Source organism: Haliotis asinina, chromosome 2, assembly GCF_037392515.1.
Source record: "Haliotis asinina isolate JCU_RB_2024 chromosome 2, JCU_Hal_asi_v2, whole genome shotgun sequence".
NCBI lineage: Eukaryota > Metazoa > Mollusca > Gastropoda > Lepetellida > Haliotidae > Haliotis > Haliotis asinina.
Window position 1 is genome coordinate 66210560 of NC_090281.1, and position 27705 is coordinate 66238264.

The following is a 27705-nucleotide window of genomic DNA, read 5'->3' on the forward strand; positions in this document are numbered from 1 at the left end:
TCGCTGACTTGGTTGACACCTATCATAGGTTCCCAGTATTACTCGAGTATTCACAGACCGCAGCCGTATAGCTGAAATATTGCTGAATGCGTCGTAAAACTAAACTCACTCAGTCACTGTATGGGGTTCATATCAAGGCAAGCCTTGGTAATGTTTAAAAGATGTTGTTCGGCATATGAAGAACCACTGGCAGTGGGGTGGTTATCAAAATGGTTATCATAATGTGACACAACAGTATCCAGTACTTCCTGTTGACAACTGAGTACCGTAGATACTGTAATATACAATCCAGCTTGTAGTCATGTTAAATGTAAGAAACACCACGTGTGATCTTCCATGGAGGCGCTATACCGTGTTGTGTAACAGGATGACCCTTGAGTAACAACATTAGGCTAGACAACACCTTGCCCGAGCTGTGCAGTCCCTAGAATCTTCCAGTCAATGTCATTCTAATTCTTCCTCGGACATATATTTGTCTTCCCCTGGACTTTTATTGACATTTTTTCACATCAATGATAAAAGGTACCAGGCCTGCATCAATGCAAAGGACACTCGTTACTGGCCGTAAAAAATAGAACTCGCTCGTGAAACCCCTCTTATGTTGTGACATAATTACATATGCTACATACAAGTTTCTTATGGGTCCTTGCCATATCTTCCAAATCAGCACAATAACGTTTGTCTTTGAGCGTGGACCGACTGTGATTTTCCCGTTAGGGTGGCTACTGTAGCAATTGTCTGTCTCTCAGACCCTGGTGAAGATATAAACGCAAGCGTCAAGAATGATATGTCCAGCGTAGCACAGCCCGGTTTAAATTAAGCATAGTTCTGGGCTCTTTTGGGGGATTTTATAGGAATGGGTTGGAAGGAAGCTTGCCATATTTCTAGGACAGACAATCAGGAACTAGCTCGAGACGCTATACTCGGTGACGCGCAGTCTTACTTTGCATTATCACTGGTGCCACACCCGACCCCGTTTGGATGGTAGATTCTAGGCAGTAAGTGACAGTAAGCGTGTGTTTGGCAGTGTGTGTTTGTGTCCACGTACACGTCAGTGAATGAATGCCAGTGCCCAAGCGTGCGACAGTGCATGGCAGTACATCGGTGTGTTTATGTCCACGTACACGTCAGTGAATGAAAGTTAACGTCTTCGTGAGAGACGTCCGCGACAGTAAGTGTGTTATGGTGTCTTCATATATGCTAACGAAACTGTGACATTATAAACTAAAGTAGAATGGAATTCAACTTAGTTTCTGTCCTTGCTATCATTCTCTCACATATCGATGAACACACATCACATGCTCACATGTTCAAAATTAATGAACTTTATTCCTCCTTAGTCTCGTGTATTTTACACTGGTAGTATTTCACAAGTACTGGTGTCCCAGTGAAAGACATTGACGTACCCACACCGGCCCATGTGGTTCTGGGATTGATACGGGGGATCCAGGGCACCTGCACCAGAGCATTTGTGTCCGTACATGATACCCTCCCAAGCTCCGTTCACCTCAGCCTTCACCTCAAAGAAACTGTTCATCGTCTTTGAACAGTCCATGTCGACCTCCACCAACCAGTAGTGCTCTCCATATCTACAAAAGAACATGAAACCCCATCAGTGATAGAAGGTCGGGGAGTGCAGGGTTTTACCTCGGTCGGGGAGTGCAGGGTTTTATCTAAGTCAGCGAGTACAAGGTTTATCTAGGTCGGCGATTGCAGGGTTTTACGTAGATCGGCGAGTGCGGTTATCTAGGTCGGCGAGTGCAGGGTTTTATCAAGGTGCAAGGTGTTATGTAGGTCGGTGAGTCCAGAGTTTTATCTAGGTCGGCGAGTGCAGGGTTTTATCTAGGTCGGCGAGTCAAGGGTTTTATCTAGGTCGTCGAGACCAGGGTTTTATCTAGGTCGACGAGTCAAGGGTTTTATCTAAGCCGACCAACATTGAAATTCGGACATATCACATGAGTATTCTGAAAATGAGTATTACAGACTTTTGTACATACTTGTTGTATTTATTGTATTCAGGTCTGTTCTGATTGTTGGTTGTCCACACAGCTGGGGTTCCCTCTGCTGCTCTGCCATTATAAGCACCCTGACCTGGCTCACTCCCAAACCAATCCAGATAGTTGTCTCCCTTGCTCCAGGCATTGTAACTAGCAAAGTGGACACCGGAGCCTAGATCAGTGTGTCTTATAGGTATGGCACATGGGCTTATGGAAACATCACTGGAACAGCCTGGAACAAATTAATCAAATACAGGTTTTCAAACGTGCATTACTTCCTCCCGCCATTTTAAAGAACACCGCCATCACATGCAATCCTTATATAACAGCAAAACCGTAACGACCATGACTAAGTGTATACATCAGGAATTACGTGACACAAACTTTTCAAAACAATCCTTTCAGATCTGATTGATTTAGAACTGATCATTGTATACCCACCGTTGACATGACTATGATCAATGCCTCCCCTTAAAAACACGTCTTCTCCGGGGTTGGTCCGTCTCTGCACCAAAATGATAGTTTTCCTCCAACTGCCTGTGTTGTGGTCTGGTGTTGCTGCCGGGGCAGTTGTAGTTGGGGAGTCGGTGATGGCAGGGTTAGTACTCCCACCCATGCTGCTGCCATGGGTTACCGTGTTGCCGTGTGTAGGGCCACTAGCACCGCCTTCAGCACCGCATCAATATATAAACATTATGAATACACCTTCAACATCTTAACTCAAATGATACGCAGATGTAAGAAAAGAAATGTAAGAAAAGAAGAGTCGATACTGCAGATAAACGGCAACCGAGATGGAAGTATTCTGATACAACATTGACCTTCCCCTTAACTACTAGAATTAGTTACCCATGAAGGTCCCGGGGTAGAATAGGCCTTCAGCAACCCATGCTTGCCATAAAAGGCGACTCTGCTTGTCGTAAGAGGCGACTAACGGGATCGGGTGGTCAGGCTTGCTGACTTGGTTGACATATTTCACCGGTTCCCAATTGCGCAGATCGATGCTCATGTTGTTGATCACTGGATTGTCTGGTCCAGACTCGATTATTTACAGAGCGCCGCCATATAGCTGTAATATTGCTAAGTGCAGCGTAAAACTAAACTCACTCACTCACTAAAATTAGTATTTCACAAAACTACAAATCAGAAGTATTACACAATAAACATACCAACAATAAAAGCGGCAATTGGTTCATCGTTGTTGTCAATGTGGATGTGAGCATGTCCTGAGCCATCCACTGTTATCTTCTGTTGACAGTTATGCACCAAGTCGCAATACTCTCCAGCTGGGAGCCCTGTTTGGAATGTTTGATCCAGATTGCCTTGTTTTGCCATCACAAAGAAACCCTTGTTTCCTCTGGCAAAGGCAACGACGTCCCCACTATCATACCAATGTTCGATGCCTGTCCCAGCTACGGCATTCCTGAATGCTACCATGTTGGCAATGGGAGCCCATCTGTGCTCACAAACCCAGCCATTTCCGCATGAACCATCTGCATTAATTGTGACGTCTTTGGTAGAGAAGTCCGCGTTGTGAGGGGGACCTGCTTCAGAATCATCTCCGAAGAAATAACTGCTCATCACTCGGACAAAGCCATAGTTGTAGGCCAAAGTAAACGCCTGGGCCATCTTGTAATCTCTGGGTGTTTTATGGGTGATGAGGTTCCCGCCGCCACCATGGCCTCTCTGATTGTCGTGATTGTCGACAAAGACGAAGGCGTGTGAGGACTCGGCCATGCCCCATCCATAATCCACAACACCACCTAGCTGACCGAAGTCATGCGTTCCATAAGCTATCTTTTGACAGTACCGAAACTCAGTTACATAGCCCAATTCGTAGTACTCGTTCACTTTGATTGCACCGTCATTCTGGTCGCTTACTTCATGGAAGAAAAAAGCTTTCCCACCTTCTGGTAGCTCCTTCATTCGCTCCTGAATAGCTCTAGATACAAGCAGGACATCATGTGAATATCAGCATTTGGTGGAAATGAAATGAATCTCTTTACAGGTGTATATTATTTAGTTAGCGTATACTAAAAGGGACACGCAGGTATATGTTGAATAATAGCCTACAATGTGAACACTAATCCACAATGTGAACACTAATCCACAATGTGAACACTAATCCACAATGTGAACACTAATCCACAATGTGAACACTAATCCACAATGTGAAAACTAATCCACAATCTGAACACTAATCCACATTGTCAGTGGTACTTGCATATCGTTGAAGAAAAGACACTTCTTTAATTTTACGCAGTACATAAAAAAATGTAGAATTGCATTAGGAAATAATTATAACAAAGATATTCTAATTAATATATAATCAGTTACTGTGCGCTTGTATGTCAAACGCAACGGATAACACATAAAACAACATATGAATTCCAAATACTGTCGTACTTTATGTCAGCTGGCCACATGTGCTTCGCAGCGTCGATTCTGAAGCCAGCAACACCGAGGTCGATGAGATGATCATAGTAGCCAGCGATCTTGTCTCGCACATACTCGATACTCTGATCTAGATCGGTAAGACCAACCAAGTTGCAGTTCCTAACGTTGTTGGGATCCCCGTAGTTGTTGACATTGCCGTCACCTGAAGGGCATTTACTGCGGGTGTTGAAGTGCTCACGCCTGTAAGGAACTCCAGGGAAGTCATAGGCATCTGAATTAAACTGACTCCCAGCAGTGCCAGTGCCTGTCCGACCAAGTCCAGCCATGTGGTTCACAACAGAATCCACGTAAATTCTAGAAAGAGAAATGAGACTGTCTAGCCAAACAGACTTCTTCAAGATGCATGTATTTACTCCCCAGTGACTCAAAAGTAGGACAGCAACAGGCGAAATATATATATATATTATATATGCGTGCGTGCGTGCGTGCGTGCGTGCGTGCGTGCGTGCGTGCGTGCGTGTGTAACCATTATGAGCATCATACATAAGTTGTACATAGTGGGTGAGTGAGTGATTTCAGGATAAACAATTAAGAAATAGTGTCTGGATATTGGGATGTTATGAAGAGGTTCCCATATGGTTCACTTCATGTATTTGAAATTGTTAATTGTTTTATAGCATTCATCCTTTATGGGTCCTAAATGCGTGTACTGCCTTAACAATAATTACGGCAACGTATGAAACATAACCTCTGTGAGGACTTTTTCTTTACGTACGTGTTACCAACACCGAAATAAAATTTCGTACGATCACTGAACAATTGAGTTGTTAGACTGACTGAGTGAGTTTGGTTTTTGGTCGCTTTTAGCAATACCCAAACAATATCACGGCGGGAACACCAGAAATGGGCTTCACAATATTGTGCCCATGTGTGGAATCGAACCCGGGCCTTCAGCGTTAAGAGTGACTGCTTTTAACCACTAACCTACCCAAACGCTTGACAATGATGTATCGTTGTCTTATATATCAGGCCATGAAAAAAGTAATGTAACGTTCACTAACCAAGATTACTTAAAACAGACGTATTTCCGTCAGACCATACTCATCAAAACAGCAAATATGTCTCACCTGACCCCTACTTTCTTGCACCTCTGAACCATGTCCTTGAACTCATCCTCTGTACCTGATCTGCTGGTGAGTTTGTAACTGACTGGCTGGTACCTCTCCCACCATGGGCGGGCATACTCCTTCGTCACCATCACATGCTCGTTAGGTGGGGATACCTATATTGTGTTCAATAATAACAAGTTTACTTATTATCATGTATATCATTATGATACTCACATCACAGAAATTTGTATATTACATTGCTACTGACTTCCCTGTCTTTTCAATATATGTTTTCCATTGGCTGCAAATGTATGATACTATGGCTGAAGAAGAGAACCAATATCTAAATGTGGCGAGCACATTTACGCTCTGTTGTACTTGTACTGAAGGGAAATCTCGAAACTGTCAATATTCGTCTCTTCTAACTGATGCTATGAAAATGTCCGAAATGTGACAAAGAGTTGTGCAGAATTTAGTGATTATAGTTTTCTTAAATGACAAAAAAGAAGCTATTGTAAAATCTTACATAATTTTCTCATGTTGTTCATAATAATTAATTATTAAGATCAGTTATTTTCAGGAATGTCATATGTTGTATTTACTTTATACAGTATAGTGGTACTGCCAGTATAGTGGTTACCATGGCACAGCGATTTAGGTTTGGTTTGGTTGCTGTTTAACACAACAATCAACAATATTACATACAATATTGCATATGGCAGCGGTCTGTAAATAAGCAAGACTGACAATCCAAAGATCAGCATCTTAGGTATTGATCTACACAACTGGGAACCGATGACATGTGTCAACTGAGTCAGCAAATCTGACCACACAATTTCGACAGTCACCTCTTATGACAAACATGGTTTGGTGAAGGTTAATTCTCACCAGGATCTTCACTGGTAGCGATTTAGACCTAAACAGAGCCAGTCGTATTTACTTAGGGTAGGTAATAGCACTCCTAATCTAGCACTCTGAGGTGAGACGGGTCAGTACAACAAAACAGAAACCTGTGTGGGCGATGGGGAGACCTAGTGGTTGAAGCGCTTGGCCGTCACGTCGAAGACCCGTTTTCGATTCCCCATATGGATAAAATATGTGAAGGCCATTTCTGGTGACCCCCGTCGTGATATTGCTGGAATATTGCTAAATGCGGCGTAAAACTAAACTCGCTCACTTGTATCAGTTTGGAAAATATGGCTTGGCAAATCCAGAACGATTTGAAAATACATTCGTAGTTCTTGGAAGAGTTTTGTTTTACTCAGTTCGGTTATTGATTGACGTGTTTCAGATTTCACTTACAGATTTTACACGTATCAAAAAAATAGACTAATAATGCTGGCCCGTAGGATTTGGGACGATACTGATGAATGATGGAAACGAACTTTGAATCTCTGGATTATTTACAACTACACTGACACTGCAAATTGTAGGTCTACCTGTAGAAATAGGCAAAACTGGGATTCTGTTTAAATGAAACTAGTTCACGGAAGACAAATCACACACACAGTCGTATGTGTGAATATTGTAACTGTCAGTGATTCAGCATGGACGTTGAGTAACATTTCGTGACAACATACGCATTCTTTTCTGACTACAAATGTTCTATCTTGGTGCAATTAAATTCGTTATTACCTAACATATCTCTAAAAGGATTACTGTCTTTCTAATGTAGAAAGATTTTGTTTGTTTTGTTTTGCTGCTTATGTTATTTTTCTATATAATAGGAGAAATGTTCCCAAATTAATACAAATCCCCCAAGCCATGCTATCTTTTTACATCATCTGCTTTTAGATATAGTGAGCACATTAGTATTTTAGTGATGGCTTAATGCTACCTTTATAGGCCGTGATTTCCAGTCAGATGTAATATGTTGTTTCCTTTGTACAGGTATCGTGTGCCAAGTTCCTTAGAGTTGCCAAAAGGACAGAGGCTACTCAGCAGGTGCATAGGTGCAGCAGGTTTGAGATCAGGTGACCGGGTTGGCCACTACGGGAGGACAATGCTGATCCAGTGTGTGAGTATTGTTTTACGCCGCTTTTAGCAATATTCCAGCAATATCACAGCGGAGACAACCAGAAACGGGCTTCACATATTGTGTCCCTCTTCACGATCAGTATTATATGGAACATACCTGAACTCCACAAAAGCCTTTCTGAGACAGAAATCGTTCGCATTCATTTGCTATGTCAGTCCATTTCCACTCAAACAGATGTACCATGACCTGTTTGCCGCCACAGTGGGGGTCAGTATGTGTTCCTATGGTCAAGGTCAGTCCCACATCTGAATGGAGTAAATACACCATCAATGTCATTAAAGCAGTCATAAATCACTGACTTCGGATAAATATTTGTGGTGGGGAAGGGCTGATTCATTTAAGAAATGTATATATCGACAATAAGACTTACTCAGGAATATTCCAAACCAACACAACATCTTGGCACAGTCAGGGTAGTCACCCCATGGACTTATATATGTGGCATTTCAGCGCAGATAAGATAACAGGTTTTTCAGTTTGGCAAAAACGCCCTATAAGACGGTGTAAAGTAGGAGTGTGAAGGACAGCGGCTGTCTAGGTAGGGCGAACAACGTGAACTTTATACTGGAATTTCGTTCTGTATAAAACAATGTAGTTGTCGAAAGTCGGGAGCAAGAGACCAGACGTGGTTCCTAAAATGTAACAATTTTCATGGCTCGATATCACGACGTGGGTTCAGTGAGTCAGTGAGTGAGTATGGCTTTACCTCGCTTTTAGCAATATTCCAGCAATATCACGGCGGGGACACCAGAAAAAAGGGCTTCATACATTGTGCCTATGTGGCAAATCGAACCTGGGTCTTCAGCGAGAGGTGACGCCTACATGGCTACCCCATCGCCCCAGGTAGTTCAGGAAACAACTGTCGCACAGTTTGTGTAAAGGGGAAATATGGTTATGCTCGAAAGCTAATTTGAAAATTGACATTAATTACATCATATATGTCGATGAATATTCAATCTTTATGTGACAATTGCTTAGAATACAACAGGCAGAATAGTTCACACCAGGATCCCCTAAGAGTGAGTGAGTTTAGTTTTACGCCGCTCACAGCAATATTCCATCTATGTCACGTCGGGGGACACCAGAAATGTCTTCAGAGACATTTTCTAGTTAGATATGAAATATGTATTCCATCTAATCTAAATATTTCATACATGGGAAAATGTGTAGTGATTATACTGGCTATTGTTACTGAAAAATATTAGGTTTAATTTACACCGTTTCTGTAGTACATGCTCATTAAAAGGTTGGGTGTATTCGGAAACAACTTAACATTTCCAGAATCTATGTAGTATATTCTGTTGATAGTTTACGACAATAAATAACGATTTGGGAACACATTAAAACCGGTAGAGTATCAAGATACTCGGTGCTGTGGCCGCCAGCCTTCTTGTTTGATTACAGAAATTAAACTTTTTATCATCAAAAGATCATAGTACCGCCACGATTTGTCAAACATTCATTCATGCTCACTCGAAGTGGAAAACTGCATATGAGGCTCCAACTGAAGATTTCCAGTTCCACATGCACAATCTGGACAAGGTCTACAGCTTCATTGAATCGTTACTGAGTAGTACTGAGACTAAGTTTACATAGACTGCTTCACTAACGCACATTGCCAAAAACATGTTCAGTGGGGAAAGGTCTGGATTCATTACTGTTCATCCTTTGCAGTAGATCCCTGGTCCTGGTTATAGAGTCAAACGAGAACCTTCTTGTCTAAGTGCTTGTATGTATCGTGACATTGTTCCTGTAAACTTGGGGTCCCCCAGCTAAAAGAGATGTCCCGTGGGATGTGTCATCCATGGGTAACTCTTGTCGATTCAAAGTCAATGTTTCCATGATAAGACGCAAGATTCAGTAATGATAATCTTACAAATGTCCATAATTTGATATACCTCATCATATAGATGTATCTATGATGCTTCCATGGGCGGTGCCAGGCCCACCCTGGCTGAAATCTTCCCCGGGTCCTGCCAGGCCTATCCTTATGGAATCCTTCCATGGGCCCTGCCAACATCAACCTTCTGTCATCATGGGCCGCACGAGTCATCATATTTATACCAAATATCGAATGTACCCTGAAGGTTTAGACAAGCATACTATATGTACGTTTGTCAAACGTTACAAGTAACAAACAGTATTGATTCATGCAATACATCGATGTTTGTTCAGTGTTGTACCTGTACGGTTGTATCTGAGCTGCAAGTACGCTAGCTGTGTTTACGTCCACTAACGTGTGCTAGGGGAACAGCTTGATGCCTAGTATCAATCACTTACTCCCCATGGATAATTGCACTCGACCTGCAAAACAGTGTATGTACTGCATACATAGCCTAGTTTGTGCCTGCCCAAAACTATCATGCATACTGGGCTGTACTGAGTGCATAACGGCGTACAAAAATCTAACAAAACAATTGAGATTCATATGAGGTGCATACTGTGTGTACGACAGCGTATGAAAGAACTGCCAATGAGCAACTCATAAGTATACACAGAAGTGTAACGGCCCCTTGGACTTGATCCATGCAGGTGAAGTCTTTTGTTGTGACTCGCATTTAGCATGACTGTAATGTCTATTCGATTGTATATTACAGTAACTATGGTACTCGCTTATCAACATTATCAACAGGAAGTACTGGATACTGCTATTGCGTTACATTATGATAACCATTTATGATAACCATCCCACTGCCAGTCGTCCTCCATGTGCAGAACAACATCTAAACATTACCAACACTCGCCATGATATGAAACCCATACAGAGAGTGAGAGACTTTAGTTTTACGCCAATCACACCAATATTCCATCTATATTACAGCAGTCTGTAAATAATCTAGTCGACAATCCAGTTGTCAACAGCATGAGCATCGATCTGTGCAGTTTGGAACCGATGACGTGTCAATCCTGAAAGTCGCCTCTTGTGGCAAGCACGGGTTGCTTAAGGCCTATTCTACCCCATATCTTCAACAGTCAAACCCCATAGAACATTTTTGGGACAATGTTAGATATCAAATTTGAGCTAGAGATCTTCCTGTCCAAAATGTACAGGAAGTGATGTAAGCACACCCTCAGGAAGGGAACAGGATTGCTATGATTTCGGTAGATTAAGAGTATGATCATGAGATGGGAAGATGCTACCCAAAGAAGGGCTGGCTACACCTGGTACTGAAGAAGTCATCAGTAGTGCTTCATACAATCATCGTTAGTAAAATCTGGCATTGTTGATACTCAAGTAATCAAGTCACTACCAAATTTACAAATGTTTGCTAACCATAAGAAATTCAGATATTTCAAACCCATGTAATATTTGTCACAAAATCATCAGAAATGAATTTGAGATAGGCTTTGAGCAAGTATTTATGCTTGGAAATGTCTGCATATCTAGTCAAAACATTCATAATAAAATCAGACCGTGCATAACACAATAACAGTTTTCATGGATGTGGCTCCAATAACAATAAACATACAAAGTCATTATCTCAGAAACATACATTTCCCCCTATATTTGCATCGAATAGGTGTACAATCTGGTTTTGGTCCAGAGATGCCAACCCCAAAGTTGCAGTTTCAAGGATCAAATTTAATATGTAGTTCTACCATAAAACTAGTAGTCAGCTGAAGACTTAAGATAATGATGGATTCTGAGTAGGAAAATGTAACATTAATCAAGAGTAAGCTTTAATTTTACATACCTCGAGCATCCTATTTCTAAATTATTAAACAAATTATAAAAAAAAATATTTCTAAATTACATCTCTTTTTGGCAGAAATGCATTTAATCGACAAAAATATGTTTCAGTCTATATATCCAAATTTTTAAGAATTTTCTTCAAATTTCATAGAATTTCTAGTGCAAATGAGCAGGCATTGTTTGAAGATTAAATTTGTAGCGACTACAATAAAATCTTAGAGGATGGCATCTCTGTTGGTCATGTAACCTATTTCAAAAAGCAATTTTGATTGTGATGATTATGGAGGATGTGATTACTCCCTATCTCAGAATACAGGTCCTTGTATTGCTAACAACACCTTTTTCCATTTGATTAATCTCACAAACACAAAGCCTCTGTTATATCACAGGAAGAATGCACACACAGTTTCAGTGGGTCCAGATATCCAGAGACAAACTTGATAAAATTATAATTCCTATGTGAAACTGGCAACAGCTGGTGGATGGTGGACCTCACAGTAGTCACATGTCTTGTAGACTGTTGGTTCAGTACTAATAAATGCTTACACCTAAACACATCAGGTCTCTTTAATTGTTGATAAAATGTATGAGATCCTCTTCCCTACATTGGACTGATCTTCTGTCAGATCAAACACGAAGAGTGTGTTCGACTTCAAACTTGCAGAAATTGTGCAAACCTCTGTCGACTTGGATACATATATCTGTAAACAACAAAACACATTAAAGTACACTACCAGTTGAAAAAATACGCAAAACATTGCCACAGTAACTCAATACAAAGTCTCCAGTCTAAACGTCAACAAGCTCCTGCAAACAAAAATTATATATGCTCAAATGAGTGAATGAGTATGGTTTTACATCACTTTCAGCTATATTCCAGCTATATTCTATATTCCAGAGACACCAGAAATGGACTTTGCACATAGTGCCCATATGGGTAATTGAACCCGGATCTTCAGCATGAAGAGCAAAGGCTTTTAATCACAAGGCTACTCCACCTCCCCATGTACAAATACCAAATTCATTCTTTTAAAAAAATGTAGACCAACAAACATGAGGTCAAAGTGTTGGCAGGCGGTGGGGTAGCCTAGTGGATTAAGCGTTCGCTCGTCACACCGAAGTCCCGGGTTCGATTCCCCACATGGGCACAATGTGTGAAGCCCATTTTCTGGTGTGACCAGCAGTGATATCGCTGGAATATTGCTAGAAGCGGCATAAAACAAAACTCACTCACTCACTCAAAGTGTTGACCACTCAGCATGTTTGCCTCATATACTAGTTCACCTGCACCTTCCACTAACACTAAGCTATGAGTGAGTGAGTGAGTGAGTGAGTGAGTGAGTGAGTGAAGGAGTGAGTGAGTGAGTGAGCGAGCGAGCGAGTACTGGTTTTATGCCGCAACATCATGGCAAGGTACACGAGGAATGAGCTTCACACATTGTACTCATGTGGAGAATCGAACCTGGGCCTTTGGCGTTACAAGAGAACGCTTTTGCCACTGGGCTACTCCACCCCCACCTTTAACCTAATAAGGATATTCCAAGTGCTGCAACACTGGCAATCATCAACAACAAATCTTTAAACACACTACAATCTTTGCTTATACTTCTAACAGACAAAGAAGCAGTTCACCTGAACCTCTCTGTAGTGATGAGCCAGGCCTTTACCACGGGAACAAGAAGGCCCCCAAGTAGAATCTGTACTGGATGGTACACCAATAGGGGAATGCTTATCAGAGATAAACCATCATACCCACCAAATATGATCTTGATTATTGGAATGCCTGTTAAAAAAGTACTTCCAGTTATTAATAAGGAATACTTAAGGCCATTAAAGACCTGTAAAAGAACTGCAAGAATGTGTAAAAAGACAGGATTTTTGAAAAACAAGTGAATCCTGTCAGGTTTAGTAATCTCATAAAATCAAGTTCTTATTCCTTGTCAAAATAAATATGACTGTTATGAGTACATCCCAGTATGTGTCACATCAGATGTGTGGCATTATCTGTAATGGACATCCTGATTTTAATGGGAATAGAGATGACACAACTTTATGGAAGATCAAACAATGGTGACATTTCAGTATAGGTTCTTATACAATTCATACTGCTTGAAAACAGTATAAAAACCTACACAGAAACATTGCCTATGTTAAAATAAGGTTTACCAGAGATGGATCCAGTTTGTTATTATGGTTTGTTATTAAGATAATTATGGTACTGATACATACCTAAAGTCAATGATTTATGGGTACAACAGAAGACCAGAGCCACAGTATCAGCTGGCTGTAGTCCAAGAAAGGAACATTTTGATACAGTAAAAACTAACATCATCAGGCCAGCTTGAAGAACAATTACTGAAAACAAAATAACATCAACAATTAACAAATTGTTTAACAAGCAAAGCACTCTGACAAACATGAAAACAAAACAGCGAGTGAGTGAGTGAGTGAGTGAGAGAGTTAATATTTAATGTCATAGCAACAATTTCTCAGCCATATCCTGACGAAAACAATTCATAAAATAAAAAATGAAAACAATCTGAAGACTAAAACCTGTCGATGATGGACGGTCAAATACTAGGGAATCACAGATATGAATATAAAACTAGCATGTAAAAAATTCCAATTAAAGAAGACAATATAATATCGCATGGAGATCCAGTGCTCTACAAGAGAGGGGTGGGTCAGTGAAACCCACATATATAAACAAGAAGCACGCAGCTCAGCAGAACGGAGACGACTATGGACGAGCTGTGGATACACTCGTGTTTTCCGAAGATCTAGCGCACTGACAAATCTGCTGAGATGTGACGACATCACAAGAAAACGATCCTCACATGGCGTCATTTTCCATGTTTTCAGAGGTCTGCCACAGCGTGGACCGTGTTTCACTTTGTGTCTGGCATGACTGGAGACGTGAAATGAAACTGTGAAGGACCTGAAAATGTCTGGCAACCTGTTGTAAACTAATCCTGCTTCTCAGCATCCCAATGGATTCAAGTCTTGCATTTTCTGGCCTTACCCTGTGACGCCCCATTGTGTTATAACCTTGTAATGTGGAGATTTTTTTATCTCAGTGTAAGCAGATCTGATATGTACAACTGTTTTCAAAATAATTTTAAAGATTGAATTACAGTGGGACCCATATTTCATTAAACCACCTGCTGTACAATGCATATAATTTGGTGTGTTTGAGCAATGTGACATGCCAGACATAACTGACTTCATAATAACATTTCTGAAATTTACAACTGCCAAGATTTAGGTTTTGTTTAACTCCAGTTACTGAGTATAACATATAGTCCAAAAAACATTCTGTAGTGCTAGAAACTCATCGTAAGTTTTCATTCTTTGAAATAACTAAACTGTTAGACAGCCCATGTAATATCATCTCTACTTTACAACATCCCAGCTTACCTGTGGTACCTGTGGTACCTGTGTATGTTCATGCTGACTGTTCTGCTCATACATACCTAATAGAACAACTGATACCAAGCTCATCTCATCCACTTGCATGTCCTTGTGGGAGAACGTGTCACAGAAGGTGGTGTAGATGATCAGCAGGAGCACCATGCTGTTGACACAAACACACACGTCAGCTGGGGGACACATGGGTATCTACCACAAAACACACGTCAGCTGGGGGACACATGGAAATCTACCATCAAACACATGTCAGCTGGGGGACACATGGATATCTACCATCAAACACATGTCAGCTGGGGGACACATGGATATCTACCATCAAACACATGTCAGCTGGGGGACACATGGATATCTACCATCAAACACATGTCAGCTGGGGGACACATGGATATCTACCATCAAACACATGTCAGCTGGGGGACACATGGAAATCTACCATCAAACACATGTCAGCTGGGGGACACATGGATATCTACCATCAAACACATGTCAGCTGGGGGACACATGGATATCTACCATCAAACACATGTCAGCTGGGGGACACATGGATATCTACCATCAAACACATGTCAGCTGGGGGACACATGGATATCTACCATCAAACACATGTCAGCTGGGGACACATGGATATCTACCATCAAACACATGTCAGCTGGGGGACACATGGATATCTACCATCAAACACATGTCAGCTGGGGGACACATGGATATCTACCATCAAACACATGTCAGCTGGGGGACACATGGAAATCTACCATCAAACACATGTCAGCTGGGGGACACATGGATATCTACCATCAAACACATGTCAGCTGGGGGACACATGGATATCTACCATCAAACACATGTCAGCTGGGGGACACATGGATATCTACCATCAAACACATGTCAGCTGGGGGACACATGGATATCTACCATCAAACACATGTCAGCTGGGGGACACATGGATATCTACCATCAAACACATGTCAGCTGGGGGACACATGGAAATCTACCATCAAACACATGTCAGCTGGGGACACATGGATATCTACCATCAAACACATGTCAGCTGGGGGACACATGGATATCTACCATCAAACACATGTCAGCTGGGGGACACATGGATATCTACCATCAAACACATGTCAGCTGGGGGACACATGGATATCTACCATCAAACACATGTCAGCTGGGGGACACATGGATATCTACCATCAAACACATGTCAGCTGGGGGACACATGGATATCTACCATCAAACACATGTCAGCTGGGGACACATGGATATCTACCATCAAACACATGTCAGCTGGGGGACACATGGATATCTACCATCAAACACATGTCAGCTGGGGGACACATGGATATCTACCATCAAACACATGTCAGCTGGGGGACACATGGATATCTACCATCAAACACATGTCAGCTGGGGGACACATGGATATCTACCATCAAACACATGTCAGCTGGGGGACACATGGATATCTACCATCAAACACATGTCAGCTGGGGGACACATGGATATCTACCATCAAACACATGTCAGCTGGGGGACACATGGATATCTACCATCAAACACATGTCAGCTGGGGGACACATGGATATCTTCCATGAAGCATACGTGTCTTAAGAGCACAAACAACAGGTCCTTGTAACTCTGTTTATAACTCTGCCACTAGTAAGAGGCGACTAATGGGATCGAGTGGGCAGGTTCGCTGATTTTGTTGACACATGCCGTCATTTTCCAACTACGCTGATCAATGCTCAGGCTGTTGATCACTGGATTGTGTAGTCCAGACTCGATTATTTACAGACAGCCGCTACATAGCTGGAATACTGCTAGGTGCACGCAAGGTACAAACACAAAAGCATCATATATCACTTCTGTAACAACCTTCCAATGGCTCCAAAGGGTATCTTGTTTCTCTCCAGCTTTCGCTTATAAGCAGCCCGCAGCATCTGTCCAAGGGCCAGAGGTAGGACCACTGTGGAGGCCAGCTGTTGGAAGATGGTACTGACCGGGACATGGGCAGTTGATCCTACCTGCACATGAGAACAAAGGAAATGATGACAGGAATATAACATACGATATAGGATAAACACAACTCACATCATCCAGTGTTGAACAATGACTCTTTCATGTGTTGGTTTAAATGTGGTATAAATACAACCTTAATTCTGATACCTTTCAGGATGCACTTACCGAAACAGAGTTCAAACGATTCACTAATTTTCCCCAGCGCTGGGGGAAAAAGTGGTTGCATCAGCTATGCTGCACTGCGCATATAACGCATGTGTAGTGAATATGGAGCTTGAAATGTGGAGCTTGAAACAGTATGCCTGCCCTGAGTATGTGGTTGTGAGCAGTAGTATTATCTAGGCTGTGCACCCAAACAAGTAAATAATCTACTCGTTACATGAATATATGTTGATTGTAGCAAGCAGACTCTGTCACAGAGAAAACTCACTGTCTGATTTATTGACAATTATATGTCCGAGTGCCTCTCTGCTAATGACAATATGCAATGCAAACTTCAATCATTCACCAAATGCAATTTGAAATTAACACCGATTGGGTTTATAAGTACACTTGAGTACACACCCACCGGCTCTGACTCGGTTTGGTATCACTGCTGCTTCGTTTCGAGGGTGGTAAACCCAAGTACAAAATATTGCACTTTTGATTTGTGATTATATGCATATAATTTTGTTTAATTGTTTTTTTTCTTAATCAGAAATGCATTTTATACATTATAAATAAGTGATAACTATGATTTAATTATGTGGTTGCATGTGATCTTTAAAGTAATTTGGTTGCATGTGACTTTAAAGTAATGTGTATACACTAGAGGTGAAATGATGTGCCTTGATGTGGCAACACCTCCTTGCTTGATTATCCTGTTCTACTCACTGTAGCTAGGATCAGAACTGGAGTGATGAAGACACCCTAGAAATAGAAACAAAGGCATAAAACAAGAAATGTAAACAACAACATGTAACAAGACAATCACAAAAAAGTAATTGAGTGTTCCCATTTTCAAAGTGTCCAGCCTCAGAATTTAACTCACCATATGAATGATCACAAAATGGTGCCAGAGAGCTGGAGCAAATAAAACCTATTCATATTAGAATTTCATATTTCATATGACACAGGAGAACTCTCAGTCAGAACACAGTGTGAAACGCTCTTGTGTGATGCACAAACATAAATGGTGGACACTTTGTGTTTTGGGAGGTCATGCAATGAGTATTGTTGGTTGCAGCAATTTTCAGAAACTATTTTCAGATACTGAGTGAGACTGATTTTACTTTTAAACCTCTCTCTGCAATATTCAAGCTATTTAAAGCAGAAGGAGGGAGAAAAACAGACATGTTATCTGACTTGATCATATTCTTAGCTATGGTTGGTGCAGAAGATGTTTGTGCTGACAACCAGGCATTTTTCAAACTGCATTCCTGAAATAGCTACTCACAAGAATTACCTTGCGTTTTCTACTACTGTCTGTTTAGTTTTTGTTTTCTGATGGTCAGTATGAGGATCTCAAGAAATTAAAATGTGAAATAGCGAGACCAGGTAAGTAATCAGAGATGGAGTTTTCTAACTCAGGAAAAGAAAACCTTACCAAAAAACTTCCAAGTGCAGAATTAAATACCGCAACAGCCTGGAAAGGAAAATACTTGCATAATTAGATGTCACAAACAGCATAACGGCCAGTGTAGTAGATAGGGTCTCAATTACTCCAAAGTGTCATCAGTTTAGTCAAGTGGCAGAAGCCCGACTTCCAGTGCCTTGACAACACCACAAATCAATGAAGACCTTTCTTGGCTCTGTGTGTGTGTGCATGTGTGCTTGCGTGCTTGCATGCTTGTTTGTGTGGGTACCAAAGTGCCAAAGTCCAGTTTGTACATAAGTTGAAGCCAAGGACATGAGGAGCATGTTAGGTGGGTATACCATTATATACTAACATTGTTTAGCGCCGATATCCAGCTTTTCTATTGAGCACTGGATGTCATCCTTAACAACACATTGTATTATCAATCACACACCCTTGGGGAGTATACAACTCTTTCTGCCAATATTGGCACCAAGTTCATGTGGCTTTCTCATCCTGACAAGACCCACTCACAGCTGGGTGGAGTGGGACACATAGTAACAGTACTTTGTTCAAGTTCACTGCATGTTGCTGTACCTGCAACCAGGTGTTTACACATATTCATGTGGCCACCATCTGGTCATATACCAATGGATTAGTGCTCTGGGCTGTGCACTAGGGGTTGTGACCACACAGAAAGAATCTGCACAGAACTGACTACAAGGTTTTTCAACCTGCTCACAGGTTGGTGTCATCCCTATCCTTCAACCAACCTCGCTGGATCACTAGCCTTGCGCTTTAGCCAGTTTGTCCACAGTGCCCCATAAATATACTTGGCAAACGGCAGGGTGATGCTTTCAAGTGCTTAATGCTAATGGTGAGACAAAATGATCCAGTATTACAATAATGCAAGAAGAACATGCTAACCTCATTCCCACCAGCTGCTTTTGTGAGTAGCACTGCTGAGGAGACCGGCGGGGGCATGCAGCTCAGTAGTCTCAGGCTGAAACAGACACAATGGTTGTTGGAATGTGAGCTCAGCATAATGAAGACTTGTCAGTACTCACACCAACAAAAATTCCTGCTATCCCCACATCAAGATTACTTACATGCTATTGTTTATGATAATATAGGAACAAATGTATGTCTACATTCCAGTGAGCAAAGGCTTCACATTACAGTGTTCTAATACAACTCTTTCCATTATCAAACAGTGTAAGAAATACAGTGGACTCTGTATAATCCAACATGGACAAGGAAAAAATGTCAGATTATACAGAGTCATAACTTTATGTAGCATTGCAACATTCCAATTCAGCAAAATGGCATTTACAGAATACAACATAATAAGGAATACAGCAGAATGGACTGACAGACTGAAGTCATGACAGTAGGGGTCTGTTAGATTGACCAAGCGATAAAGTGGGAAGTGGTGGACAGTTAGATAGTATGCAGACAAGACTATGTGTATTCTCAGGTTATTCTCAGCTACCTGTTCTAACGCCTTTGGATGTAATGGCCATCTTGTTAGCATTGGAAAGCATCAACTAGGACTTTGACATTGTCTGGGATATGACTGGTCACTATGTTGGTTTAAGAGAATCTAGAAGATTCCTTGTCAGATCCATTACACTCTGATAGTGAGGCTCGCCTAGGTTGTTTATGTAGGCAACCGCTGAAGACTTGCTGTCACAACAATGATGGATGACTTCCTGAAATGATGAGCCCAGCAGTCTATCACAAGGGTGATTGCCTTCATTTCCAGAATATTTATGTGAGTCAGAGAAAATAATTTAATTTCCAGAGTCCTGATGTTTTCATGTCACCCACATGAGCACCCCACCCTGTCCTATCCATAAAGAGGGGATGACCTGGATGAGGCATCTGGACTGGAGTCCTGTGGCTAATGCTGTCGGGTATAAGTTCACAATCTGAGGTCCTTGAACACGAGTACTGATGACAAAAGTCTAGTTGTGATGACCATCAATAGTCAAGGAGCTCTCAGTATTCCAAAAGGGAGAACTCTGAAATGGACCAGTCTCTCAATGATGGCGAAGTGTACGTATCTCTATAGGGAAAGATGGATCAACACATCTTTCAGATCTATATAGACAACAGAGTCCCATGGTGATAGAGATTAGATTCCAACAGGCCCGAAGTGCAACTTGGAACTCAATATCTTCAAGTCAATGATCATCCCGAGGTCTAATGAATACTTCTGAAGAACCTGGAATACCAAAGAACAGAACGCTGTTCCAGGATACAAACAGTTCAACTTTATGGCAGCTTCCTTGTCCACAAACTTGTCTGTGGCTGTCATTGACTCTGAAAGCTTGAGTTCCAGAGAGGATATTGATGTCCTATGGCATGTGATGTGTTGTCTTGTATAACAGAAGGCAATATCCTTCCCTGATACCTCAGGATCAGCTGCTCGGTTGTCCTAAAGGCCCTGTTGTCTGCTTCATGCTTTTGAACAATGAATTAACTTTTCACGATCTACTTACATTTCAGTTTGGTCAGAAATTTTGTCAAGAGATTTGACTGATTACTAATGATATTTGTTGACTACGAGTGGCATAATTAGAGTGGGTACTGGCACAGAAATTGTATCACATTATCTTGCTATACAGGATTCATGAAGGGCTAAAGGGCTCAGAAATAAGATACACTGGATGTGAAAGGAGATCCTACTGAGGCCTAAAGATTAGGATAAGAGCAGTCTATGAAATAAGGTAGAGGATTTTTTTCTTTCAAAAGTTAGAACATGTAAAATGGAATGTTTTGTTCTGAAACACAGAAAATTCATGCATGCATAATGACTATTCAAAAACATTTGCTGCATTAAAGTTTGTTTTTGTTTTTTGTTATGAGCAGACAGACACATAATAGGTACGGTTACAGGTACAAATAATCAAAATCACCCAGAATATGGCCAACATATGATGCTTATCTCTTGCAAGTAAGGGAAGATACATTACCCATCCAGCAGGTGAGACTCCAGTGGACTTGTCTGCAGGAGAAGGACCACTGCATGCAGCAGGAATGGGATCACGATGAAGGTGAAACACTGCACAAACAAGTGAACGTTCACTTGGCAGAGAGCAGCGGTCAGTTGCTAAAAAACAATCAAAGAGCAGTAAGACTACTAAGAGAAATGTATATTTTGTCACATGAATCAAAGGGAACTGACACAGAAGTTTAAGTGCTTCTTGTAGTGTGGAATGAAACACCAATTGAATACAAATAGCCAGGAAATACTGGCAAAGATGAACAATTTCACACACACATCGACAAACAAGAAACACCAGTTGTAGCTGGGATAATGATGGAAGATGTGACTAGATCACGTTTCACCATTTTGTGTGATGAAACCATTGTTTATTCAAGGTAATGAAGTGGAAATAGTCTATGTGAGATTTAGCCAACAGGAAAACTATGGTAAATGAACCTTGAGTATTCTTGCATTGCACCGTCTGTCTCATATTCTGCACAATTCTTTGAATGCGTCTCTGAGACAACCTGTTCCACTCTGCATGAAATGCTGCTTGTTATCGCTTATGTCATATTGCTGTTTCATAACAAATACAATAAAATCCTATGGATTGGCATCTCTGTTGATCCCCCCCCACATGCTAGAGTTGTCTGGGTACATTAGCGGCAAATCTCGTGCTTTGTTGTCTCCAGACACAATGTACCATCTACAGTCTGCAAAATCACCCTGCACTCATCTGACCAAAAGATCCATCTCCAATGCACCAAATTTCAGCTGGATCTGACATGACACCACATCATTCATGCGGGGAGCCAACGGGGTTTATTGGTCTTCTGGTTTCATGGTTGGAAAGACAATAATTTAATTATGAATTTTATGTCATGTTTGTGAATAACATGAACAATTCAGAAGTGTATGATAACTGTTCCTGTTAGTTGGCTGTAAAGAGCAATATGTAGTACCAAGCTTCCTGTTGACCGCATTACAGAGAAACATGATTCAAACTGTAAACAAGCAGGTTACATAGCTAATCTGCCATTAAGAAAACCTTTTATTTAAATCACTGAATTTTTTCTAATTGTCAAATCATACTGAATGGATGATATGAAATTTTATTTGTGGATATGTCTTAGACATAAGGAGACCATAATGATTTTTCAGATAATACTGTATGGAAAAACAACAAATATAAGATCAGCTGTGCTCCTTATAATGAGGAAGTGGCAGTAACTGGTACGAGGCAATAACTGGTTGGTAGCCAGTTTGTGTTCTGTCATCAGATCAATATGTGATATTCTTATATGGCCATGTGTTCTGTCATGAGATGGATGGAAGGTATTCTTGTACGTATTCTGTCATCAGGTTGATTTTTTTACAAAACTGAAAGGTCATATGATTACACGATGCCATTTAGAAAGTGGTCAAATGCAACATATGTCATATTTGGGATTTCACTTTCTTAGTAAAGTACAAATTCTAGTACTATTTTCGGTTGAGTCCCATCCGGGATTCGAACCCGCACCCTCAGAGTCAGGCACCTAATCGCCAGCACACAAAGTCAGCCGCCTGACTCTGAGGGTGCGGGTTCGAATCCCGGATGGGACTCAACCGAAAATAGTACTAGAATTTGTACTTTACTAAGAAAGTGAAATCCCAAATATGACATATGTTGAAAGGTCATAGGAAATTGTTTGGTGTCAGTCAAGTGGCTTTTTAAGATGGCAATACTTTGTGTTGCATCCACTATGAAGACTACACGTGAAACAGCACTACAGTAAAGACGATACTACACATACACCATGGAAGTGCTTCTTCACAGATGAAGGGACATAACTCTGATACTGTCCTTTGTTATTGACAGTATTGGCAGATGCATACCTCGGTCTTCAATGAAAGGCCGCTGTTGAAGAATATTATGGAGACTCCAATGTACTTCACAGTTACTTCTGGCTTCAAGTAACCTGGAAAAATTCAAAACAACTTTGTCTGAAATATATCAATAATTAAAGACAAAACTAACTCAAAACTACTATCAATGAATGAGTGAGTGAGTGACTTTATCTACACTGATTTTGGCAATATTTCAGCAAGATCAGAGCAAGGGACACCAGAAATGGGATTTACCCATTACTATCAGTGAATGTTGTTTCATCACCCCACAGTACTTCTAAACTAAAAACAACCTGAAGAGACTATATCACCCAGTGGCTGTAAGCATGAATACTACAAAGCAGAGTTTCATGTATTCTTAGACATCTAAAAGCTTTAAAATGATATACAAATACCACTTTGTTTCTTCAAACTATTCAAATTTTTCACCAAAGATTATTTTGTTTGACTATAATCATTTCAATTTCCATTTTGTCCCCATGAAATTTGTTGTCCATCTGAAATTGGGCATAGTCACATTTCTCTTTGCTTGCCTAGAAAATGGGCAGCAAGGATGATGATGTAACATGTTTAAAGCTCAAAATCCCACTCAGGACAAGAACGTCTCTTTCTAGTTATTGTCAACACAATTGTAAACAAAAGGCTGTCTTTCCTGGCTGTTTTGTGATCTGTTAATGTTTGTCAAGTCATTTAATGAGTGAAACACCTTCTAAGTGGCCTGGACTTTTGATATGAATGTGTTTAGTAATCATGAAAACCTTTGACTTTCCATGAATCAATCCACAATTTTCAAACAATTAACACAAATGAGAAGCATTGAATTAGGTATCCCAACATGTAATCCCAAACAGAACATTTGTAACAGAGTCTATCCTAAATGATTAGAAAATATTCACAATGTTATACGAATTTATTGAGAAAACCATCATTTACCATAAATAGTTTTGGTGGCCATTTTCAAATGCCATAACTTCCATAATATTGCATGTATGCTACATTATTACATGTTGTAACTTACTGTCAGTGGTAATTTTGAACACTGATTAAATCAAGTCTGACTGAGGTGAAAAGTATATTATCAAAATTAATGAGCGATTTCCCATGAGCTTGAAAATATTTCATTAAAACATTTGTCCGATTTGGATCGCCAAATACTGCAGCTTACCAAAAAATGAATTATCTACAATAATGAAGTAATAACAATAATAACAGATATATAGAGCACCTATTTCCAAAAGATATTGCTCTATGGTGTTATAAAGAGAAATGATTGTAGACAATGTCTCTGGAAAAGAGAGTCTGAAAAGCTGAGTTTTGAAGACAGATTTGAAACCATCAGCAGATTCGACTTCATTCAGTGTGAGTGTAGAATGTTCCAAAGATAGGGGTCTGCAGCAGAAAATGCTCTTGATCCCACGGCTGTTTGGATGTGAGATTGTGTAAGCAGTAGGGAGGTTGATGAGCAGAGCTATTGGCTTGGAACATAGAGATGAACAAGGCTTTTAAGATAATTGAGAAAAGTTGGTTTCATAGATGCACCTGTGAGTAAGAAGATGTTATTGAACTCTGCTTGATACAGGAAGCCTATGAAGAGTTTCTAGAATGGGTGTCAGAGTTTGGTAGCGTGGTGAACAGGCAACAACACGGGCAGCTGAATTCTGAATCTGCTGGAGTTTTGAAAGGAGATGTTGAGAAAGTTATAATAGAGGGAGTGGCTGTAATCAAGTACAGGGAGAACCAGGCTGGTCATTAAAAGCTGGGCAGTGTTGAATTCTAATAGGTTTCGGATCTTACTAATACTGAAGATGTGGTGGAAGCATCCTTTGCTGAGTGATTAGACTTAACTTTCTTACGACATTGTTGACCGACAGATGGCACCAAGAGTCCTTGCAGAGTCGGACTGTGTGATATCTTGTCCAATTTCAAGAGATAAATTGTCACTCACTTTGGAAAGTTGACGCCTGGATCAAATGGTCATGAACTCAGTCTTGGTGTCATTCAGTTTCAGAATGTTCAAGGTCATCCAGTCTCTTATTTCAGCAATACATTGTTGTATCTTCAGTGCACAGTCTTCAGCAATGTTAGGTTCCAATGACAGATATAACTGATCGACATCAGCATAGAGATGTCACCAACGGGAAGAATATACAGACTATACAGTGATAGTTCAAGGACAGATCCTTGGGGAACACCATCATAGAGTGGTGATGCAGTGGAGAGTACAGATTTCACTTTGATGGACTGATACCTATTGGACATGTAAGAATGTATCCCGTCAAGGACAGTTCCATCTCACTTAGATCTTCAGACTCTGCAGTAGCATTTGATGATAAATAATATCAAAAGCAATGGAGAGATCCAAAAGTCATCAGATGCTGCTCCATCACAGTCATTGAGTACTTGCACCAGCAGTCTCTGTGCCGTGCCTTGACCTGTAAGCTGATTGGTTGTTGTTTGCAATTATCTTCTCAAGACACTGACACAGAAATTACAAATTTGACACTGGCCTGTAGTTCCTGAAATTGTCTACATCAAGTGTTGGTTTCTTTAACTGTGGTGTCATCACAGCCTGCTTGTAGATACATGGCACTTCATCACAACTGAGAGACGAGCTTATAAATGTTCAACACAGGTGGCAGTAGATTAGAAAATGTGATTTTGTAAGCCAGGTTGGCAGAACATCAAGAGATGATGTTTTCACATACCTGTTTTATTACTTGTTTTCCATTTTGTTGAATTACAGAGCATCAGACTCAGTTTTAAGTATTGTGTGCAGTGAAAGTTGTTCTGTATTCTCATTGGCTGACCTAGGACCATAACTATTTCCATCAGCTACAACTAGGAAAACATGATTGTCCTGACTAGTATTTTATATTTCACTAGTTTTCAGGACAAAAATTATCTGTATCGCATATACAGTACCTCTGTTCAACCAAGCTGGGGTCTCTTATGGAGACTACATAATTTATTGATAAGAACTTTGAACTTATATTTTTGTCAACAATATAATTCCTTGCAACAGTGTAATTCTTGTAGCAGACAACTTGAAGCATGATAATTTTATAAAACATTTTCTAGGACAACCAATTTGGTTGGGTATTTTCTGAAAAAAAATCCCAGACTCCCAGCAGCTACTAGTTTAACACAAAAGGAACTGCAATCACATTTTAGAAAAATTGTTTTACTTCGGGAGTGGTCCTTTATTATTGGGGGGTGTGTGCTGGTTGGAACTGTATGACATTTTGCTGACAAATGTAATTGCTCATAAATTTATTGTCCATTCTAAAAATTATTTTCAAATCAAGTGGTGCCTAAGTTTTGCTTAATTCTTCGGTTTCATCTTCACCAGCAGTTTCCCTTGCAAGAAGTAAAATCAGCTTGGTTTGAACACTCGTATAAAAAGTGGCATCAGGAACATCATTTATTGCTTCAGAATCCATGGTCACTGTCAGGTGACATCCATGAGAAGACATTGGCAATATGTGCCTGTGACGTCATGTCACAAATGTCACAAGATACCTGCTTTACTTCTCATTAACTGTCAAATGTGTCTGTACAAGGGACCATTCATAATTTATTCCTAGAAGGTTTGGGGTGGGGATGGATGGGTGTGTGTGTGATGGTTACTTTAAGGGCTGACACCCATTTTGTTCTGGAGTAGTGATGGTCCGTAATAAGGGGTTGTCCAGCAATTTTGTACATGATGAGTGGGGTGGGGTGGTGGTGGGAGACTAGGCAGATATGTGAGTGTGGTTTTAGAATGTGTTGTACCAATGATTTTATAAACACCTTACAATGCTGAAAATTGTTTGTAGTCATACAATACCAGCATAAAACTCAGTCCAAAGGTTGGGGGGAATGCTCCTGAAGGAATTATATTCAGTGTGTGCACATTTGAAGTGAGTGTGTCTGTGCATCTATGCATGTATGCACGCACTCTGTCCTACTCAGTAAAGCTACCTTATGGCAGTCTGTATATTATCAAATCTGAAGTTGACAATCCGCTGATTTACATCATGAGTAAAAGTTAAACACAACGACATGACATACATGGTTCAAGTGTGTGTGACATGAAAGCATGACCACAGTGACAGTATCATTTCATGGGCAAAATGCCCTACTTCCATTTGATCATGTTACAAGTTCTTGTTTGATCACTCACACTTCAACTTGATCTCATAACTTTGCCATGTATAAACTGTCTTTCAGCCTACCTCCTTTTGCACCAACATTGGGGTTAGCTTTCGCCAAAAATATCACTAGAACAATGCCTATGAGGAACCAGTTCTGAATAATAGATCTTAACACTGACATTCTCCAGGAACATCCGGTTTTCTGTTTTTAGCACTTTTCATGCTGATAACAGTGGTACCTAATATTATCTTCCACATGTAAGGGAAACGGAACTAAGAATGACAGCTGCCCGGAACAGGAAGTACACATAATCGAGTCGGAAGTAAGAGCATTCGCCTTGCAAAACATAGTCCCAAAGTTTTACTTCAAACAGATCTTTGTTTGATGAGATTATGTTAGGTCACATACACCACCCCGAAAATGCTGAGTGGTAATTCTAACTAAGTTGTCA

General features: G+C 40.6%; 2 protein-coding genes across 3 annotated transcripts; both read right to left on the reverse strand.

Annotated features, from left to right (window-relative positions):
- Nucleotides 1-1312: 1312 nt before the first annotated feature.
- On the reverse strand, nucleotides 1313-7808 carry LOC137274157 (alpha-amylase-like). The gene is made up of 7 exons (XM_067807191.1): nucleotides 7638-7808; nucleotides 5522-5676; nucleotides 4404-4748; nucleotides 3167-3939; nucleotides 2439-2663; nucleotides 1998-2229; nucleotides 1313-1589 (listed from the first exon to the last, which is right to left on the reverse strand). The coding sequence occupies exons 1-7, from the start codon at nucleotides 7806-7808 to the stop codon at nucleotides 1352-1354; spliced, it is 2139 nt and encodes a 712-aa protein (XP_067663292.1). The 3' UTR covers nucleotides 1313-1351.
- Nucleotides 7809-9813: 2005 nt separating this feature from the next.
- Nucleotides 9814-27588, reverse strand: LOC137274158 (sodium/bile acid cotransporter 7-like). Of its 2 annotated transcripts, none has more exons than XM_067807193.1 (11): nucleotides 27493-27588; nucleotides 23109-23191; nucleotides 21217-21353; nucleotides 19166-19241; nucleotides 18269-18307; nucleotides 17557-17592; nucleotides 16540-16688; nucleotides 14709-14809; nucleotides 13465-13590; nucleotides 12868-13018; nucleotides 9814-11936 (listed from the first exon to the last, which is right to left on the reverse strand). In XM_067807193.1, exons 1-11 carry the CDS (start codon nucleotides 27509-27511, stop codon nucleotides 11888-11890), a joined length of 966 nt encoding a protein of 321 aa, XP_067663294.1. In that variant the 5' UTR covers nucleotides 27512-27588; the 3' UTR covers nucleotides 9814-11887. The 2 variants fall into 2 exon arrangements, with proteins under 2 accessions (XP_067663294.1, XP_067663293.1); XM_067807192.1 differs by having other exon boundaries at nucleotides 27335-27557.
- Nucleotides 27589-27705: the final 117 nt, after the last annotated feature.